The following is a 22096-nucleotide window of genomic DNA, read 5'->3' on the forward strand; positions in this document are numbered from 1 at the left end:
TGATTGATTCAGGAAAAGTCTGTTTTTATTTGTTTTACCTATTGGATTTCTGATTAGGGTCTGATATAGTTTTAGATGCTATATACTATATACACCTTGAGAATATGGATAAATAGATTAGTGACCTGTCTATGGAAATTTTGGCAGCCATGAAAATTCCAGTATACATATATTGAACAAATACTATATTGTCCCTATTGGGGATAATTAGAAGAAAAGATGGAGCTGGAGGTTAATAATAAAAAAGGAAGGTAATATGAATGGTAAGTAGTAATAGTGATTTTTGAAATAAAACTTTGTGAGAAATAAAGTGGATAAAGGAGAATAAACCCAGGTCTTAAGACTGCAAGTGGATCTGTGTGTGAGAAAGGCTGAAGGATCTGGGGAAGCCGGAGATCTGGGGAAGCTGAATTCAGGGCCCTGGAAGGTGGCGACTTGGGGAGGAGGGATATAGAACTGGAACTGTAAGAGGCAGAAGTGGACATTCCTGAGTTGTCATGAAATCAGAAGAGCTTGAAAACCAAGAAGAAAGATGTAGTGCAATAGGGGACGAAGACAATCAACTAATCACAAAAATGTAAAATTATAACTATTATAACTAAGTATGCAAAGGAGAGGTATATGTTGTGTTGGTACCATGTGGAAGCAATGGCCAAGCTTAGATCTGAAGGAAGTTTTCTACTTAGGGTGCAAGTCACTTCTGAGGGTACCGGGTACTTTACCATTGCTGCTGCTGCTGCTGCTAAGTCACTTCAGTCGTGTCCGACTCTGTTCGGCCCCATAGATGGCAGCCTACCAGGCTCCTCTGCCCATGGGATTTTCCAGGCAAGAGTACTGGAGTGGGATGCTATTGCCTTCTCTGACTCTACCATTAGTGCCCTTTAATTCCTACCAAACTACTCAGAACATCAGTTTTTCTGAACCAGTGAAAGAGGGAGCAACATGTAGTGGTAGTGATAGCTTGACTTTGGCTGATTCTGATGGCAATGGCAGTGTAGTCTTAGGACCATCTACCTACTTGATAGTTAGTATGAAAGTGAAAGAGGAGAGTGAAAAAGTTGCTTAAAGCTCAACATTCAGAAAACTAAGATCATGGCATCTGGTCCCATCACTTCATGGCAAGTAAATGGGGAAACAGTGGAAACAGTGGCTGACTTTATTTTGGGGGGCTCCAAAATCACTGCAGATGGTGATTGCAGCAATGAAATTAAAAAATGCTTACTCCTTGGAAGGAAAGTTATGACCAACCTAGATAGCATATTAAAAAGCAGAGACATTACTTTGCCAACAAAGATCCGTCTAGTCAAGGCTATGGTTTTTCCAGTGGTCATGTATGGATGTGAGAGTTGGACTATAAAGAAAGCTGAGTGCGGAAGAACTGATGCTTTTGAACTGTGGTGTTGGAGAAGACTCTTGAGAGTCCCTTGGACTGCAAGGAGATCCAACCAGTCCATCCTAAAGGAGATCAGTCCTGGGTATTCATTGGAAGGAGTGATATTGAAGCCTAAACTCCAATACTTTGGCCACCTGATGCAAAGAGCTGACTCATTTGAGAAGACCCTGATGCTGGGAAAGATTGAGGGCAGGAAGACAAGGGGACGACAGAGGATGAGATGGTTGGATGGAATCACCAACTCAATGGACAAGGGTTTGGGTGAACTCCGGGAGTTGGTGATGGACAGGGAGGCCTGGAGTACTGTGGTTCATGGGGTTGCAAAGAGTCGGACACGACTGAGCGACTGAACTGACTGACTGACTGACAAATCCAGGATCTTTGATCCAGGAGACAAACAGTAAGGGAGATAAATTCCCTTTTACCAGTTTATGAGATGGCTTCTTGAGTCTGATTAGGTTTTTATTGGTTCACTTCCAGCTCTCCTATCACTTGTGAATCCAGGTAAATTAGTGGTGAGGGAGATCCTGACGATTTCTGTGATAGAAAATAAAAATTATTCATAAGTACTTATTATCACTAAAACAAAACTTTGGAATATTCTGGAATCTGTAAGGAATTAATGGGTTCACATTATTATACTTCGTAATACCACAGTACTGAGCAAGTACATACTGAATTAATGAACAGGAAAGTATTACATGTGTGCAAGAAGCTTTGAGAAACCATAAACATATTTCAGCACATTTATTATGCTAGATTTCAACTAGAATTTTGAAAAGCTTTTTTTTTTTTTAACATTAAGCTTGTGTTTTGTTTCAAATTGGCATGTGGTCACTAATGTAAAGCTTTTAATTCTCTTTTTATATGAGAGCTGTGAAGTAACAGGGGAAACTAATAAAAACCTTGATCTGAATCCAGTCTTCTTCACTTTCAGTTCAGTTCAGTTCAGTCGCTCAGTTGTGTCTGACTCTTTGCCACCCCATGAATTGCAGCACGCCAGGCCTCCCTGTCCATCACCAACTCCCGGAGTTCACCCAAACTCTTGTCCATCGAGTCGGTGATGCCATCCAGTCATCTCATCCTCTGTCGTCCCCTTCTCCTCCTGCCCCCAATCCCTCCCAGCATCAGAGTCTTTTCCAATGAGTCAACTCTTCGCATGAGGTGGCCAAAGTATTAGAGTTTCAGCTTCAGCATCATTCCTTCCAAAGAAATCCCAGGGCTGATCTCCTTTAGAATGGACTGGTTGGATCTCCTTGCAGTCCAAGGGACTCTCAAGAGTCTTCTCCAACACCACAGTTCAAAAGCATCAATTCTTTGGGACTCAGCTTTCTTCACAGTCCAACTCTCACATCCATACATGACCACTTGAAAAACCATAGCCTTGACTAGACCTTATCTTGAATACAGTGTTACTAATTACCTGAGCTGTTCTCTCAGTCAAGTCATCATCTCTTATCGGGATGACTGCACTAGCTGATCTTGCTGTCACCCTTGCCCCTCTGTGTCCTATTCTCCATTTGGTAGCTAGAGTGATTCTTCAAAAAAAAAAAAAAAAGAAGTCAGGATTTTCCTTGTGGCTCTGTGGATAAGAATCCACCTGCCAATGTGGGAGACACAGTCCAGGAAGATCCCACATGCAGCAGAACAACTAACCCTGTGCACCACAACCACTGAGCCTGCAGTCTAGAGCCCGGGAGGCGCAACTGTGTGAGCCCACACACCCTAGAGACTGTGCTCCGCAATAAGAGAAGCCACCATAAAGAGAAGCCTGCGCACTGCACCTGGAGAGAAGTTAGAGAAAAGCCCGTGCGCAGCAACCAAAACCCAGCACAGCCAAAAATAAATAAATAAAATTATTTAAAAATATGTCATATCATGTCAATCGTGATCGTAGGTTTCCTATCTTAGTGAATAAAATCTAAAAACAAAAACAAAACAAAACACCCGCAAACATAAAAATCTTTTGTGTCTTTGGCCCCTGGCTGTCTCTCTGACCTTATTTCCTTTTATTCTGCCTCCTGGTTTCTGTGTTTCAGCTACTACATTAGCCCCCTTGTTTATTCCTCCAGCACACTAGGTATCTTCTCACAAAAGAGTGGACTTGTGCACTTGCTGTAATTCTTTCTTCCTGTGTGCTGTTTCACTGGATAGCCATATGGTTCATTTTCTCATCTCCTTTAAACTTTAGCTCAAATGTCAGTTTATTAAAGAGGCTTTCCCCGACTACCTTCCATGAAATAGCCCTTACTTCCTTCTGTTACAATGTGTTCTCTGATCCTGACTCACTTTTCTTTAAAGCACTTATCATCTGCCATATATATTTATTTGTCTTTCTCAGTAGCATGTAAGTTCCATGAGGGAAGGATTTTTTTGTTTTGTTGTTTTTGTTCACTGTTGTATCCTTAGCACCTAGAATGGTACCTGGCATATAGTGGTGATGGTTTAGTCACTGAGTTGTGTCCAACTCTTTGTGACCCCATTGACTGTAGCCTCTCAGACTCCTCTGTCCATAGGACTTTCCAGGCAAGAATGCTGGAGTGGGCTGCCATTTCTTTCTCCAGTGGGTCTTCCCCACCCAGGGATTGAACCTGGGTCTCCTGCATTGTAGGCAGATTCTTTACCAACTGAGCTACCAGGCATATGATAGGTCCTCAAATATTGGTTGAATGAATGAATATTAAGTGCACCTTTTGGAAAGAATGCTTTTTATAAAAAAGACATCCACTAGATGGCATTGCTTTCAAATTTTTTGTAATTAATGTCCGGGAGGAAAAGATAAGATCTTTTGCTTGCTGTAACCAAAAAGACCTTTGTAATAAAGATTGTCCTAGATTAATGTGAGGCCTACAGAATATTACATTTATATTTGGTGTTTGATTTATATGTATTTTAGATACATTTTTCTAAAGTAAACATGTGGAGAAGCTTATAGGAAAACAACAGCATATTGGTATGTGAATAACCATAAGATACTGTTACTTAGCGTGGTTAACTGTGATGTCCATATAGTTCATGTCCACACACTGACCATCCTGCTTCTGAGGGGCCTACATGCAACAAGAGAGCAGAAGTGAGTCCAGAGTCTTTCACTACTCCAGCCACTAGTTAAAATCGAGCCTAGTGTTAGAGGCAGGAAATTATTGTTGTCTGTCAGCTGTTCAGTTGTTGCCGCCAATGAGTTAAGTACTCTCATCTCATTAGGTACTCTCAGTCCGGTTCCTAATCAGTTGAAGATCCAAATATTAAAAAAAACCCTCCCTGTTTCCTGCAGATGTCACCATCACTATCCTGTTGAAAAGCAGTAGACTCCAAGGATCAGAGCTTTTTAGCTGACTTCTCTGACTAGCACTTAACTCAGCAAATAGTTTTTCTAATCAAGAAATTTGAACATTTTCCCCAAGCTGTTAAAATCTGCCTGTTCCACCTTTGCCTGTGTCATCTCATTTCTTCCTGCTTTCATCACTTACCTCATTATTTGTCCAATCCCTATGCCTACCTCTCTCAAGTACTTCTCCTGAATGGTCATTTGATCCATCTTGTTCTCACTTTGATGGATCCTGATTCTCAAGCTGGAATTGGGGTTGCCAGGAGAAATATCACTAATCTCAGATATGCAGATGACACCACCCTTATGACAGAAAGTGAAGAGGAACTAAAGAGCTTCTTGATGAAAGTGAGAGGAGAGTGAAGAAGCTGGCTTAAAACTCAGCATTCAAAAAATGAAGATCATGGCATCTGGTTCCCATCACTTCATGGCAAATAGATGGGGAAACAATGGAAACAATGAGAGACTTTATTTTTTTGGGCTCCAAAATCACTGCAGTTGGTGATTGCAGCCATGAAGTTAAAAGATGCTTGCTCCTTGGAAGAAAAGCTATGACCAACCTAGACAGCATTTTAAAAAGCAGAGACATTACTTTGCCGACAAAGGTCCATCAAAGTCTGGTTTTTCCAGTGGTCATGTGTGGATATATGAGAGTTGGACCTCTTCTTGGAACTCACTATTTAGAAATGAAAAGTGTTTTTTATACTTTTGTATCATTAAATGGGACATAAAATATAGGATGGTTTTAGTGTTTACAGTCATTCCTCCCAGTCACCCTTGGATGATTAAGTTTTGGGGCTGCTGACTATCAGAGACAGAGACAGTTACTCAAAGATTTACATTTTTAACCAGAAATATCTGAAATTTCTAGTATTACTCCATGTCTTATATTATTAATGGTAAAGTTGCATCTGTTTCAACATGTCACCTCTAATGCTCAGCCTACCCCATGTATTTGATCTAGCTTTGAGGTGGGAATTCAGTATTTAGAAAATAGTTTTTTTTTTTTTTTTCTGAAGGAAATGATGGGCTTCTCTCGTGGTTCGGACTATAAAGAATAGGCCTGCAATGCAGGAGATCCGTATTTGATCCTTTGGTCAGGAAGAACTCCTGGAGAAGGGAATGGCCACCCACTCCATTATTCTTGCCTGAAGAATTCCACGAACATAGGAGCCTGGTGGGCTACAGTCTGCTGCTGCTGCTAAGTCACTTCAGTCATGTCCGACTCTATGTGACCCCATAGACGGCAGCCCACCAGGCTCCCCTGTCCCTGGGATTCTCCAGGCAAGAACACTGGAGTGGGTTGCCATTTCCTTCTCCAATGCATGAAAGTGAAAAGTGAAAGTAAAGTTGCTTAGTCGTGTCCAACCCTCAGCGACCCCATGGACTGCAGCCTTCCAGGCTCCTCCGTCCATGGGATTTTCCAGGCAAGAGTACTGGAGTGGGGTGCCATTGCCTTCTCCGGGGCTACAGTCTATGGGATCTCGAAGAATCAGACGTGACGACTAAGCACAAAGGCAATGTGGATAGCATCCGTATGTTTAGAAAATAGCATCCCGTTTACAAAGGAGCAATTGGATAGCATTTATTTAGTATGTATTAAGCTTTCATTGATAAATCATATTTTTCTGGTCTGAGACATGGAGATTTACTGATACCTGATTATTAGAATAATATTCAAATATATATTTCATTCATGAAATTGAAAGCCCTTTTCTTAATTTACTAAACACATCTTATAGGTGGGAGTCAGATGGTCATTTATAATAACATTTTTGTGTTAAACCTCAGAGATACTGCTTTCTCAGCACTAGATGAGATCTGAAAGCCCTTGCTGGGCTCATGCTCTGACTGGTAATCTTTTAGGAATTATAAAGAAGGGCTTCCATTCCAAAATCATATACAAAGCCATTTTGCTTATACCTGCTGTATTGATAAGACTTTTTTTCTAGTGTTACTTGTGGCTTATGAGTTTCCTAAATAAAAGTCATTAGAGGTTTTGTAGTGTAACCAGAGATCAAATTGCCAACATCTGCTGGATCATGGAAAAAGCAAGAGAGTTCCAGAAAACATCTATTTCTGCTTTATTGACTATGCCAAAGCCTTTGACTGTGTGGATCACAATAAACTGTGGAAAATTCTGAAAGAGATGGGAATACCAGACCACCTGATCTGCCTCTTGAGAAATCTGTATGGAGGTCAGGAAGCAACAGTTAGAACTGGACATGGAACAACAGACTGGTTCCAAATAGGAAAACGAGTACGTCAAGGCTGTATATTGTCACCCTGCTTATTTAACTTATATGCAGAGTACATCATGAGAAATGCTGGACTGGAAGAAGCACAAGCTGGAATCAAGATTGCTGGGAGAAATATCAATAACCTCAGATATGCAGATGACACCACCCTTGTGGCAGAAAGTGAAGAGGAACTAAAAAGCCTCTTGATGAAGGTGAAAGTGGAGAGTGAAAAAGTTGGCTTAAAGCTCAACATTCAGAAAACGAAGATCATGGCATCCAGTCCCATCACTTCATGGGAAATAGATGGGGAAACAGTGGAGACAGTGTCAGACTTTATTTTTTTGGGCTCCAAAATCACTGCAGATGGTGACTGCAGCCATGAAATTAAAAGACGCTTACTCCTTGGAAGGAAAGTTATGACCAGCCTAGATAGCATATTGAAAAGCAAAGACATTACTTTGCCAACAAAGTTTCGTCTAGTCAAGGCTATGGTTTTTCCTGTGGTCATGTATGGATGTGAGAGTTGGACTGTGAAGAAGGCTGAGCGCAGAAGAATTGATGCTTTTGAACTGTGGTGTTGGAGAAGACTCTTGAGAGTCCCTTGGACTGCAAGGAGATCCAGCCAGTCCATTCTGAAGGAGATCAGCCCTGGGATTTCTTTGGAAGGAATGATGCTAAAGCTGAAACTCCAGTACTTTGGCCACCTCATGCGAAGAGTTGACTCCTTGGAAAAGACTCTGATGCTGGGAGGGATTGGGGGCAGGAGGAAAAGGGGATGACAAACGATGAGATGGCTGGATGGCATCACTGACTCAATGGACGTGAGTCTGGGTGAACTCCAGGAGTTGGTGATGGACAGGGAGGCCTGGCGTGCTGCGATTCATGGGATTGCAAAGAGTCGGACACGACTGAGCGACTGAACTGAACTGAGTGTGACCTTAAAATTTGACTTATTTAAAATTTTTATTACAATTTTAAAGGTTACTATCCATTTATAGTTATTACAGAATATTGGGTATATTCCCTGTATTGTACAATACATCCTTGAGCCTGTCTTACACCCAATAGTTGGTATCTTCAACTCTTCCACCCCTGTACTATCCCTCCCCACTCCCCACTAGTAACCAATAGTTGTTCTCCATATCTGTGAGTCTGCTGCTTTTTTGTCGTATTCACCAGATGGTTATGTATGTTTTAGATTCCACGTGTACGTGACACCATACAGTGTTTGTCTCTAACTTATTTCACTTAGCATAATGCTTTCCACGTCCATCCATGTTGCTGCAAATGGCAGAAGATATTAACTACTGTTGCTTGTGCTATTTTTTCCCTTCACAGACTAGTTGAGATAGCAGAATCTCGTTTTCCCAGATATTTTGACACTGAAGAAAAATTACTTTTGACAAGCAGTAAAGTTCATCTTTATCGGGAACTCAGCTGTGATGAAGTTCTACAAAGGTATGCTGTTTTAGATTTTGGCATGTTAGTAATAGTTTGAAGATTTATTCTTTTGTTCTTCATGTTTTTAGCTTCTGAGTGAAAAAAAGTCCCTACATATTAGGATTAAGAGAAAAATCATTTCAGTGTTCTTTATTTACCACAGCCTATTGGTTGAAGTATTTCTTTAAAAATGAAAAAAAATTAAATGAATAAAATGTTTTAGATTTGACTAATTAAGTTGTATATTAAATATCTACTGTTCTGTTAACAAATTACCCCAGAATTTAGCAGCTTAAAATAATCTATTTATGTCACCTAGTTTTTGAGGGTTAGTTATCTGGGAATAGCTTAATTGGGTATTTCTGGCTCAAAGTTGCTCAAGAACTTGCAGTTAAGCTGTTGGGCAGGGCTGTAGTCATCTCAAGGGTCACTTGAGGCTGGGAGATCTTGGAGAATTCCAGGATCACTCATGTAGTTGTTGGGAGACTTCCATTTCTTCCTGGATTCTAGCCAGAGGTCTCCATTTCTCACCATGTGAGCCTCTCCATAGGGCTTCTTACAATATGTTGTTTATGCAAAAAAGTGCACAACTTAAAAGTTGAGAATTATGTTTTATTCAGTGGTCATACTGAGGACTTCAGCTTAGGGGGCAGCCTCTCTGATAGCCCTGAGGGACTACTCTAAGGATGTAAGGGAGGAACCAGGATATAGGAGTTTCTGCAACAAAAAACCAGGTAGTCAGAATATCAAAAGATTACTGTTAATTAAAGAAAAACCAGACATCTTTTAAAAATATATATATATTTGTTTGGCTGTAGCAGGTCTTAGTTGCTAGTTTCAACACATGGGATCTTCCTTGCAACATGCAGGTTCACAAGGGATCTATAGTTGTGGCCTGTGGGATCTAGTTCCCTGACCAGGGATTGAACCTGGGCCCCATGCATTGGGAGTATGGAGTCTTAGCCTCTGGACCACAATGGAAGTCCCCAGATCAGACATATTGAGTTAAAGAATTTAGCATGTTTCTGTGTGTGGGAAGATGCAAGAGTCTGGGCTCATTGAAATCATTCCTTTGCTATGCACCTTAACTGTCTAGAGCCAGTATCTTGCTTTTCTCCATCCTGAATTCCCTCATGGTGCACAGCTTCAGTAGCTGATGGCTTGATGGCCTCAACATCATTTGTTTACTCATGTGGCAGGTAGCATTTCTGGTCCACAGTGGTATCTTGCCTTCCCCAGAGCAAGTGCTCTGAGAGAGAGTGGGCAAATGAGAAAGATCCCAAGATGGAAGCCTATCTCTCAGCAATGATGCACCATCGTTTTGTCATTTGGTCCACAGACGAACCCTGGTACAGTTGGGAAGGGGACTCCATAGGGATGTGAATACCGGGAGATGGGAGTAAGTGGGGGCCATTTTGGAGACTAGCCACTGCAAGTGGTTTTGCTCTAAAACTGGAGCTTTAGCAATATCATGAAAAAACCAAGGAATAAATCTACAGGAAAATATTTTGGCCTATTTACAAAAGAATGCAATATGTATGGAAGAGCTGGAAAATAAGTTATGTTTATTGAGAATATCTGCACTAACTACTGTAACTTAGAGAAGAGTAATTTGTTGTTTTACAGTTGGTTAACCTTTGCAGTGCTCTATTTTTAAGAATTATACCTTAAAGTCATCCACTATCTTATATATTCTGCTTTTACAGGATTGAATCCTTGGAAGAAGAAATTATTTCAAAAGGAGTTAAACTTGTGATTATTGACTCTGTTGCTTCTGTGGTAAGAAAGGAGTTTGATACACAGCTTCAGGGCAATGTGAGAGAAAGGAACAAGTTCTTGGCTAGAGAAGCAGCCTCTTTGAAGTATTTGGCTGAGGAATTTTCAATCCCAGTAAGTTTTTCTTTTTCTTTTTTTCCTTTCTTTTATATGAAGTTCACTAATTTATAATATCAAATAATATAATTAGAAAGAAGTATAAAACAGATGACTTTTTAAGGATAACACAGTCTGGTTGCTATAGCAAATACTGCCATCTTCTAAAATTTATCTGTTGAGATTGTTTTATCTTTTTCATAATTTGAGCCTAGAGCAGATTTAAATATTATTTTCCAAAGTTCCTGTAGTCAGTCCTTTTCTTCTCTCTCATTGTTTACTCTTTGTGATGTTTTTATATTACTTTTGTTATGCTGAGGTAAGTAATAAGAATTAAAACTCCATGAAATCGCCCATATCTATATACCTTTTTTTAAATGACAGTATTCATCAGTTTTATAAATTTTTAAGGTTTAAATATTGTTATTGTGTTCAGTGCTGTTTTGTATGCTGTAGGAATTGGTTTGCTTCAAAAGCCAGAGATTGATTCTTAGGGTATGAACATTGGGAGCGATAGTAATGAAAGTGTAAGTAAGGAAAACTTGAAAACTTACTTTTGGCATGACTTTTAATAGTGGACCAGGAAGTCTGAAGATGAGATGTATTGTAAGAGTTTGTGGTGGGTAAGCTACAAGAGCAATAAGTTATATTCCCATCAGTAGCGTGTGGGAGAGGACAACTTGTTCTGAAGTCTCGCCAGCATTTAGTACTGTCAGGCTTTTAAATTTTAGCCATGTGTCATCTGAACAGAAGATAGGAAAATTCCTTAAATTGAGATAAAATTTAGTAATGATTTTATAATTTTTAGATTTGTTTGGAAAATTAAAACCTTGGATCTTGGTAACATAGGAATATGTAGCATTAGTGGAAACTATCACATAGCCTTTGAGATTTATAAACCAAAACAAGGAGTTGAGGGAGAAAATGTGGCATTCAGAAAGTTCTGCATGTTTTAATGGCTTTTAAATTCATATTTTGGATTATATGGTATAATTCCTGGTGAAGCAAGTGCTGTAAAAGTTATCTTGGATGATGTTTATCTTTTAAATTTTGTTACAGTTACATAAAGGGACAAATTCAAACTGTATATTTCCTGGTCAAGGAGAATAGGGAATTAAAAAATATTTTATAGAGTTGATTGAGTGGAAAAGTTAAGTGTATATGTTTATTTCATTAATTCATACTGTTGCCTGATTTAATCTTATGTAAAATATGAAAATTCACTTTTTAAAAGTTGTATTTGTTATTGTTCTATTGTAATTATAGACTAATGCATTTCAGGTTTTTCTCCGGTTGTTACTTTTCTGAGTGAGAAAGGGCCTCTGCTTCTGTTTGTTTTTATAGAGCCTTCGGAAAGAATGGGTACTTAGCATCTCCACATTCCTCTGTCTTTGCCTTTGTTTTTCTGTTTAGAGGTAAATGCAGAATACAACATATATTTATATAACACAGTATGGTATTGGTTTTTCTGACAAATCAGTGTTGGTTTTAGAAAGCTTTTGAAAAATACTTCCTTTAAGAAATGTCTGACTTTTCCTAGCCTACTTAGCTTGTCTAAATGGAAAACCATAAACTTTTAAACTTTTATACTGTACTTTGAATAGGTGGCTTCGTATGGAACAAAACACGTTAAAAAGTGTGTTGTCTTTTGGTTCATCGTACCTTTCAAATTAGCAGTCTTATGCCTCTTTGTATTCACTCAAAGTGAAAGTGAAAGTTGCTCAGTCACGTCCGTCTCTTTGCGACCCCATGGACTATACAGCCCGTGGAATTCTCCAGGCCAGAATTCTGGAGTGGGTAGCCTTTCCCTTCTCCAGGGGATCTTTCCAGCCCAGGGATCTAACCTAGGTCTCCCACATTGCAGGTAGATTCTTTACTAGCTGAGCCACAAGGGAAGTCCAAGAATACTGGAGTGGTTAGCCTATCCCTTCTTTTTTTTCTTTCTTTTTTTATCCTATCCCTTCTCCAGTGGATCTTCCCATCCCAGGAATCGAACTGGGGTCTCCTGTTTGTGTTTACTCAAACATGTCCACAAACATTCCTGTCCCAGTAAGTGTTTGCTGTTCCTTAGCCTGAAATATTCCTCCACTATATCCATATGATTTATTGTCTCCTGTTGTGTTGTTAAGTGAGAACTTCCCTGACCATATAAGTATTAATCACACTACTTGTGTCTCTCTCTCTTATTATGCTTTATGTTCCTCCATCATAGTTTTCACCCTCTAGCATTATATATTTTTTATGTTTATTGTCTGTGTGTCCCCACCGCCCATCGTGTGGTTATAGGGACTCTGTCTTCTTTGTTCATGGCTTTATTCTCAGTACCAGGAATAGTGCCTAACACATAGTAGGCACACTGAATGTGTGAACTTCTTGGGCTTGATTTAATCATGTATATATTGATATTGAACTTAAATTTTATTATTTGCTTTAAATTCTATTTTGATCCTATCTTTAATATTATTTACTATTTATATAGTGATAAAATATAATTTTAGATGGCAGAATCTTATCATATAGGAGCTGCCCTCAGTTTACACTGGTGTCTTATAGGAAGAAAAATAGTTTTTAAGATTCTTAAGCTTGGAAAAGGCTTTAGAGATCTAGATAGTATCACAAAGCCAGGAATTTTAGAAGAGATTTTATCTCAGTTTAGTAAAAGTGTGAAAAGTGAATGATGATCTCTGAAGATTGGGCAAAAAGCCAGGCCCTCCAATCTGTTGTTTAGCTGTGGATCTGAGGTGGTGGATAGGGCCAGGAAACCTGGCATATTGATACACTTTAGGTATGTTTTCATTCAGATGAGAATAAAGAGTCAAACCAACTTGGGTAGTGGGTTGATTGCTTCATTGAATTTAAAAATTTCTCTATAGTGAAACTTCAGTGCTTTCAAAATGTGGGGGAAAAGCTTAAAATATAATTTGTATTTCATTTTGATCATCACACTGTGTATGTTTGTGTGTGGTATGTACAGTTGTCGCTCAGTATCTGTAGGAACTTGCTTCCAGAACACCCACAGATACCAAAGTCTGCAGATGTTCAAGTCCCTTGTGTAAAATGTCGGGCCTCCTTATCTGTGGGTGTTAAGTTCAGGGCTTTGCATCAGAAATTGTTTAAGTGAGAATTTTTGATCCATGGTTGGTTGACTCCTCAGTTTTGGAACCCATGAATATGGAAGATGATCATATGTATGTTTGTATGCAAGCATGTCTATGTGCATGGAGATTTCAACTTCCTTTCTCAGTAACTAATGGAATAAATAGAAAGTCAGAAGAATAACATCAAGCAGCTTGATCTAATTAATATTAGATTAGATTATAAAACTTTCCACTTAAATGCCTGCAGAATACATACTCCTTTCAGGTGCACATGAGATATTCACCAAGATAGACTATATTTGGTCCCGTAAAATAAATCTCAACATATTTAAAAGATTGAAATAGTACAAAGTATGTTTTTTGACCACAAGAAAATTGAACTAGAAACAGAAACATGTCTGGAAAATTCACAGGTATTTGCAAATTAAGTAAAAACACTTCTAAATAACTCATGAGTCACAGAATAAATCTTCTAAGAACTTAGAAAATATTCTGAAATAAGTAAAAATGAAAATACAGTGTATCAAAATCTGTGGGATGCAGCTAAGTCAGTGCTTGGAGGGAATTTTTTTTTTCTGCTGTAAGCACTTGATAAAGAAAGACTTATTTAATATTTAATATTAATTTTTAATATTTAACATTAAACTAATATTTATTACTTAATTTTAATATTTATTATTTGATTTTTATTTAATATTTATTTAAAGCAATTAGTGATCTAAGCTAGTGAAAAGTAGAAAAAAATTAAATCCAAAATAAGCAGAAGGAAGGAAATAAGATAAAAGCATAAATTCATGAAATTAAAAATAGGAAACAATAGAGAAAAAAAATCAGTGAAATAAAAAGCTGGTTCTTTGAAAAGTTTAGTAGAGTTGATAAGACTCTCCAGACTGATCAAGAGAAAAAAGAGAGAAAAAGCAAATTAACAGTATCAGGAATGAAAGAGGTTATATATCACTGGAGGTCCTCAGATATTAAATGAACAATAAGGGATTGTTATGATCAACTTCATTTCACTAAATTTAGTGATGAAATGGATAAATTCTTTGAAAGCTATAAACTACCAAAGCTTCCTGAGGAAGAACCATATAACCTGGATAGTCTCATATCCATTAAAAGGGACTTCCCTGGTGGCTCAGTGGTAAAGAGCCCACCTGCCAACGTGGGAGACTTGGGTTTGACCCCTGATCTGGGAAGATCCCACATGCTGCTACAGAGCAACTAAGCCAGCTGTTGAACCTGTGGTCTGAAGAGCCTGGGAGCCCTGCTGAACCTGTGTGCTGCAGCTACTGAAGCCCATGCAGCCTAGCACCCAGCTCCACAACAAGGGGAGCCACCACAGTGAGAAGCACACACGCCGTAGCTAGAGAGCAGCCCCTGCTTGCTGCAGTTAGAGAGAAGCCCATGCAGCAACAGAAATCCGGCACAGCCAAAAATAAGGAAGTAAACAAAATTATTAAAAAGAACAGAAATTGAATTTGTAGTTAAAAATCCCATGAAGAGACAGCTACATGTAAAAGGAGGAAATCAGAACACTTCCTAACACCATACACAAAGATAAACTCAAAATCGGTTAAAGACCTAAATGTAAGACCGTAAACTATAAAACTCTTAGAGGAAAACATAGGCAGGACACTCAACGACATAAATGAAAGCAAGATCCTCTATGACCCACCACCTAGAGTAATAGAAATAAAACCAAAAATATACAAGTGGGACCTAATTAAACTTAAAAACTTTTGCACAGCAAAGGAAACTATAAACAAAGTGAAAAGACAACCCTCAGAATGGGAGAAAATAGTAGCAAATGAAACAACTAACTAAAGGATTAATTCCAAAAATGTACAAGCAGCTTGTACAACTCAATACCAGAAAAACAAACAACCTAATCAAAAAGTGGGAAAAAGACCTGAATAGACATTTCTCCAAAGAAGACATACAGATGGCTAGCAAACACATGAAAAGATGCTCGACATCGCTCGTTATTAGAGAAATGCAAAGCAAAACTGCAATGAGATATCACCTCACATGGGTCAGAATGGCCATCATCAAAAAGTCTACAAACAATAAATGCTGGAGAGGGTGTGGAGAAAAGAGAAACCTCTTGCAGTGTTGGTGGGAATGTAAATTGATACAGCCACTATGGAAGACGGTAGGGACATTCCTTAAAAAACTAGGAATAAAACCACCACATGACCCAACAATCCCACTCCTAGGCATATACTCTGAGGAAAGCAAAATTGAAAAAGACACATGTACCCCAATGTTCACTGTAGCACTGTTTACTGTAGCTAGAACATGGAAGCAACGTAGATGTCCACTGACAGATGAATGGATAAAGAAATTGTGGTACATATACACAATGAAATATTACTCAGCCATAAAAGGAACATATGAGTCAGTTCTAATGAAGTGGATGAACCTAGAGCCTATTATACAGAGTGAAATAAGTCAGAAGGAGAAAGATAAATATCGTATACTAATGCATATATATAGAATTTAGAAAGATGATACCAAGAATTTATCTGCAGGGTAGCAGTGGAGAAACAGACACAGAGAACAGACTTACGGACATGGGGAGAGGAGAGGAGAGGGTGTGATGTATGGAGAGAGTAACATGTAAACTTACATTACCATATGTAAAATAGAGAGCCAATGGGAATTTGCTGTATGTCTCTGGGAACCCAAACAGGGGCTCTGTATCAACCTAGAGGGGTGGGATGGGGAGGGAGATGGGAAGGAGATTCAAGAGGGAGGGGACATATGTATACCTACGGCTGATTCATGTTGAGGTTTGACAGAAAACAACAAAATTCTGTAAAGCAATTATCCTTGAATTAAAAATTATATAAATTAATAAACAAAATCCCATGGAGAAAATTCTAGGTAAAATTCACTGGTAAAATCTATCAAACATTTAAGAGTGAAATAATATCAGTTCTACACAAACAACACAGACTGATGTTTCTCACGAACATAAATATACAAATCCTTAAAAATATTAACAAAGTAAATTCAGCAATAAATAAAAAGAGTGAATACATCATGACCCAGCAGAGCTTATTTCAGGATTGCTAGGCTGATTTTGAATGCAACATTAAGATGTAAAATTTACCACAGCAACAGATAAATAAAAAAGATCAGTTCAGTAGATGTAGAAAGAAAAAATCATTGACAAAATCTATTAACTATTTATGATGAAAACTCTGAGGAAACCCAGAGTAGAAGGGAACTTTCTAAACCTGATAAAGGATTTAATACTTAATAGTGAAAGGCAATGGCAACCCACTCCAGTACTCTTGCCTGGAAAATCCCATGGATGGAGGAGCCTGGTAGGCTGCAGTCCATGGTTCACTAAGAGTGGCGCACAACTGAGCGACCTCACTTTCACTTTTCACTTTCATGCATCGGAGAAGGAAATGGCAGCCCACTCCAGTGTTCTTGCCTGGAGAATCCCAGGGACAGGGGAGTCTGGTGGGCTGCTGTCTATGGGGTCGCACAGAGTTGGACACGACTGAAGTGACTTAGCAGCAGCAGCAGTGAAATACTGGGAGAAGGAAATGGCAACCCACTCCAGTATTTTTGCCTGGAGAATCCCAGGGACAGAGGAGTCTGGTGGGCTGCCATCTATGGGGTCGCACAGAGTAGGAAACAACTAAAGCAATTTAGCAGCAGCAGCAGCCGTGAAATACTGACTTCTTTATTCCTAAGATTGGGAATAAGGCAAAGATGGTCTATTCTTGCAATTTCTAATTAGCAGTGTATTGTTGAATCTAGCCAGTGTGATATGGCAAGAAAAAGAATTTAAGTGTATTTAGATTAGAAGAAATAAGACTATCTTTACTCATAGACAGTATGATATATTTGGTAGAAAACCCCAAAGATTTTACCCAAAAAAGCTACTAGATTTAACGAGTGATTTTAGTAAGATTACAGAGTATAGGCATTAATTGTTTTTCTGTAAGCTAGTGATGGACAATTGGAAATCAAAACTTACAACCTATACCATTAATAAGAGAATCTTAAACCATGAAATATTTGGTGATAAATGTAGCAAAATATATGTAAGATTTATATGCTGAAAGCTATAAAACATTGATGAGAGAATCAAAGTAGACCTAAATAAATGAAAATATACCATGCTCATATACTCAAGACTCAGAAGTGTCACAATGTTAATTCTCTCCAAATTGCTCTGTATATTCAATACACAATCCTGTAGATCCCAGTAGGCTTTTGGGTAGAAGTCAATAATCTGACTGTGAAATCTATGTAGGAAAGAAAAAGATTAAGAAAAGCTAGAGCAATTTATGAAAAAGAAAGTGTAGTTAGAAGACTTGCACTCCCTGATTTTAAGAGCTACTAGAAAGCCATAATAATTAAGACAACATTGTACTGGTGATAGGATTGACACCAGATCAATGGAACAGAATAGAGAGTGAAGAAATAAATCCACAGATTGCAGTTAGTTTTGAACAAAGATGCTAAGAGAAGTCAATGGAAAAGGAATAGTTTGTCAACAAATGATGCTAGAACCAGTGGATGCTGCTGCTGCTGCTGCTAAGTCACTTCAGTCGTGTCCGACTCTGTGCGACCCCATAGATGGCAGCCCATCAGGCTCCCCAGTCCCTGGGATTCTCCAGGCAAGAACACTGGAGTGGGTTGCCATTTCTTTCTCCAATGCATGAAAGTGGATATCCGTATGTAAAAAACAACAAATAAACTAATTCCTTTCACTATTGTAGAAACTCAACTCAAAATGAATCATACACCATAACATAAAACCTAAAACTATAAAACTTCTAGGAAAAAAAAAAAACATGGGAGAAAATCTTTGTGGCCTGGGGCCAGGCAAAGTTTTCTTAAATGACATAAAAAAACATAAAATATAAAATATTAACATTTCTATTCTTTGAAGACATTTCAGAAAATGAAAAAATAAGCCACAGACTGAGATAATATTTATTATGATTAATATGATTAATATGAGATAATCACATGTTAAAGGACTTGGTAACTAGAAATATAAGGAACTATGAAAACTCTAACAATCTAATTTTAAAAATGGACAAAAAAATGGGCAAAATATTTGAATAAGCACTTCAGTAAGGAAGATATACAGATGACAAATAAGCATGAGAAAATATGCTCAAAATCATTAGTCATTAAGAAATGCAAATTAAAATCACAATGCAGTACTACTATATACCTGTTAAAATACTTCAAAAAACAAAAACAAAAATCTTGACATTACCGAATACGGACAAAGATATGAGCATACAGAGCACCTTGAATTCTCCTACGTACTGATGGAAATGCTATTAATAGTATCGCCACCATGGAAAACAGTTTCTTATAAACATCTGCTTTAACCATATGACCCAGCAGTCTTTCTCTTAGGTATTCTCTTTACCCAAATAAATGATATATATCAGTGCAAAAATCTGAAAATATTTTTAGTGGTTTAATTCATAATCACCAAACACCAGAAACAGCCCAGACAGGTCTGGGTTATAGTAGTAACTAGTTGTTCTTTTAAATTCAATTTATTTATCACAGAGCTTCAAATACAGCTTAACAAGTTAAAAAAAAAAAAAAGCTGTAAGGGGCCCTTATGTCTAATATTTAACATCTTCATTTTATAAATCAGAGAATCTTATTGTCTTATCTCTCTTCTAGAAACAGTAATGCTTTGTTTCCCACTTGTTTGCTTCAGGACTTTCAAATGCCAGTGATCGCATTCTCGTTTTGCCCTATTAGCTCACTGGCCAAAGGTCAGCAAATCTTTTCTATAAAGAGCCAGATAGTAATATTTTAAGTTTTATGGGCCTTACAGTCTCTGTGGCAACTACTCAATCAGCCATAGCATAAAGGAGCCTTAAACAATTTGTAAACAAATGGGTAAGGTTGCAGTTCAGTACGATTCGTTTACAAAACCAGATGGAGGGTCACAGGCCTTAGTTTGCCATCCCCTGATCTGCCCCTTTCCCTTTGCTCCTTAGCCTCAGGACTCAAGGCTGGTGCTACCAGTAGGATGAGGATTTTAGAGGAAGGGTCAGAGAGCAGTCTCCTCATAAAGCAGGGTTTTCTTGAACTAGTGTAAGGCATTGACCCCTCTTAAATGCAAGTAATACTATCATTAACCTCCATTTCTGACTTCAGGATTATTATAATATCATAGAAGTATATAGAATTATGTGCTAAGTAACTTCAGTCATGTCTGACTCTTTGTGACCCTATGGACTATATAGCCTGCTAGGCTCTTCTTTCCATGGGATTTTCCAGGCAAGAATACTGCAGTGGGTTGCCATTTCCTCCTCCAGGGCATCTTTCCAACACAGGGATTGAACCCGAGTCTCTTATGTTTCCAGCATTGGCAGGCAGGTTCTTTACCAAAAAGTAGTTAATAACTCTTCGTTTTAAACCATACTTACGAAACCATAAAAGTGGGTTGTATTTATAAATAACACAATACTATTCAAATTAATTATTCTAATATTATAGATGATAATTTGTTAAATTAAACTATTACTTGGAATATAAATATACTAACTTACGGTATAGCTTCTTTTGAATTATGTGTGTGTGTGAGTGAGTGTGTGTGTGTGTGTGTGTGTATTTACTGTAGTTCACGTGATGCCTCAACTTTGAACTACTGTAAAATCTTTTTCTCTTTGGGAAGGATGACATCAATTGGTCTTCACCTGGGCATGAATGCCTTTACATTTGAATTCTGCCATTACTTTTTATCATTCAGTTCAGTTCAGTTCAGTCCAGTTGCTCAGTCATGTCTGACTGTTTGTGACCCCGTGAACCGCAGCACACCAGGCCTCCCTGTCCATCACCAGCTACCGGAGTCCACCCAAACCCATGTCCATCGAGACGGTGATGCCATCCAACCATCTCATCCTCTGTCGTCCCCTTCTCCTCCTGCCCTCAGTCTTTCCCAGCATCAGGGTCTTTTCAAATGAGTCAGCTCTTCACATCAGGTGGCCAAAGTATTGGAGTTTCAGCTTCAACATTAGTCCTTCCAGTGAATACCCAGGACTGACCTCCTCTAGGATGGACTGGTTGGATTTCCTTGCAGTCCAAGGGACTCTCAAGAGTCTTCTCCAACACCACAGTTCAAAAGCATCAATTCTTCTGTGCTCAGCTTTCTTTATAGTCCAACTCTCACATCCATACATGACTACTAGAAAAATCATAGGCTTGACTAGACGGACCTTTGTTGACAAAGTAATGTCTCTGCTTTTTAATATGCTGTCTATTAGACTCTGACAATGAAAGTTGTGCCGCTTGGCATCACTTGACTGAAAATACACATTAACATCTGGTGTCAGTTTTCAATTATAAAATGCCTATACTAATACAGATTTTGAGGCCATCATTGAAATGGAAACATAAAATTTAAAAATTCTCAGAAACAATTTATAAATCTTTGAATATGTTCACTGACTATAGTTTGAGAAACATTTGTACAAGTTTTGCAGAATTTTTTTTCTGAATTTTTTGGGGGAAGTTTAAAAGATACTTTGCTCTTGGGATGTAAGATGCAAAACCTTTGTCTTTTTAATTGAAGTATAGTCAATTTACAATGTTTTGTTAGTTTCAAGTGCACTGCAAAGTGATTCAGATTATTTTCTATTATAGAAAACCTTTGTCTTTTTAAAGTGTGTCTATGCCAGTATTGGAAGAAACAGTAAGCTCTATAATTGTTTATAGATAATTGATGAAAATAACATAAAAGAATTTAAATATTACCTCTATAAAATAAATGTTGGTTATGGTTGCTTGTTATCATTGATTTCTAATTGCCATACAAAATAGTTTAGATATATTGTTAATTATGTATTAGATTAAAATAATGAGGGTTTTTTGTTTTTTTTTTTGCCAGAAAAGACCTTTAAAATCATTTTCATTTTATAGATGACACTGATTCTGAGAGGTGACTTGACTTATTCTATTTTTAGCATAAGAGAAGACAGATGAGTGGGTACAATGCAAGGTCTTTGGGGTGCCAGTTCTTAAATTTTTTTCTTACAGTAGGAGTCTCTTTTCTGAGCTCTACAGAATGATGGTGGTGCTTCTTTGAAAATGCTTCAAAAGTGTCTTAAACAGGCCCTTAAAATGCAAAAAATGCACAAAATGCCGATAGCAATTTTTCATGTTTCAGAGAATTCAAGTTAATTTTAGTGTTGATCTATGAGTAGCATTGAAGTTTCTTGTCTCTTTCCCCTCTCTTTTCTTTTACCTTCCTTGCTTGATATTGTGCAAATGTTTTCTAGTGAAAGAGAACTAGTACTAGTTATCAGAATTTAGAGATGTGGTATTTCAAGAAAAATTAGAATGTACTATTTAAAGGTTCTAAGAAGGAAAAGTCTTTTTTTCATTAAAAGTTGTTAAAATCCAAATTATTTTACCAAAATGTGGTTTTGACAGGTTTTTCTGTTGTTGCCATCTGTGTATTCTTGATTATGTGTTTTTTGAGAAAATGCATTGGTCTAATGTGTTGCATGATTTCTTTTGAAATATTAATGCTCATAAAATATTTAAAGCTGTTTAGAAAAATGAATTAAAACGTGTATTTCCTATTTTCATGTTTTAAGGACATAAGAGTTTAAAATAATTAACAAATTGAAATTGTGTTTAGTGAGGCAAATATTATAAGGTTAAACTTTTCATTATTATTTGACAAAAGTATAAAAACATTTTTCTCAGTTTCATG

At 37.8% G+C, this 22096-nt stretch overlaps 1 protein-coding gene across 8 annotated transcripts in view; it reads left to right on the top strand.

Annotated features, from left to right (window-relative positions):
* Positions 1 to 22096, top strand: part of RAD51B (RAD51 paralog B) — a 734863-nt gene that overhangs the window by 35184 nt on the left and 677583 nt on the right. For all 8 annotated transcript variants that reach the window (XM_061429216.1, XM_061429215.1, XM_061429213.1 and 5 more), the window contains 2 exons: positions 8300 to 8419; positions 10108 to 10291. In XM_061429216.1, coding sequence (XP_061285200.1) covers positions 8300 to 8419; positions 10108 to 10291 — 304 coding nt within the window. The remainder of the gene's footprint in view (positions 1 to 8299; positions 8420 to 10107; positions 10292 to 22096) is intronic.

The sequence above is a fragment of the Bos javanicus genome, chromosome 10 (genome assembly GCF_032452875.1).
Source record: "Bos javanicus breed banteng chromosome 10, ARS-OSU_banteng_1.0, whole genome shotgun sequence".
Classification (NCBI taxonomy): Eukaryota; Metazoa; Chordata; class Mammalia; order Artiodactyla; family Bovidae; genus Bos; species Bos javanicus.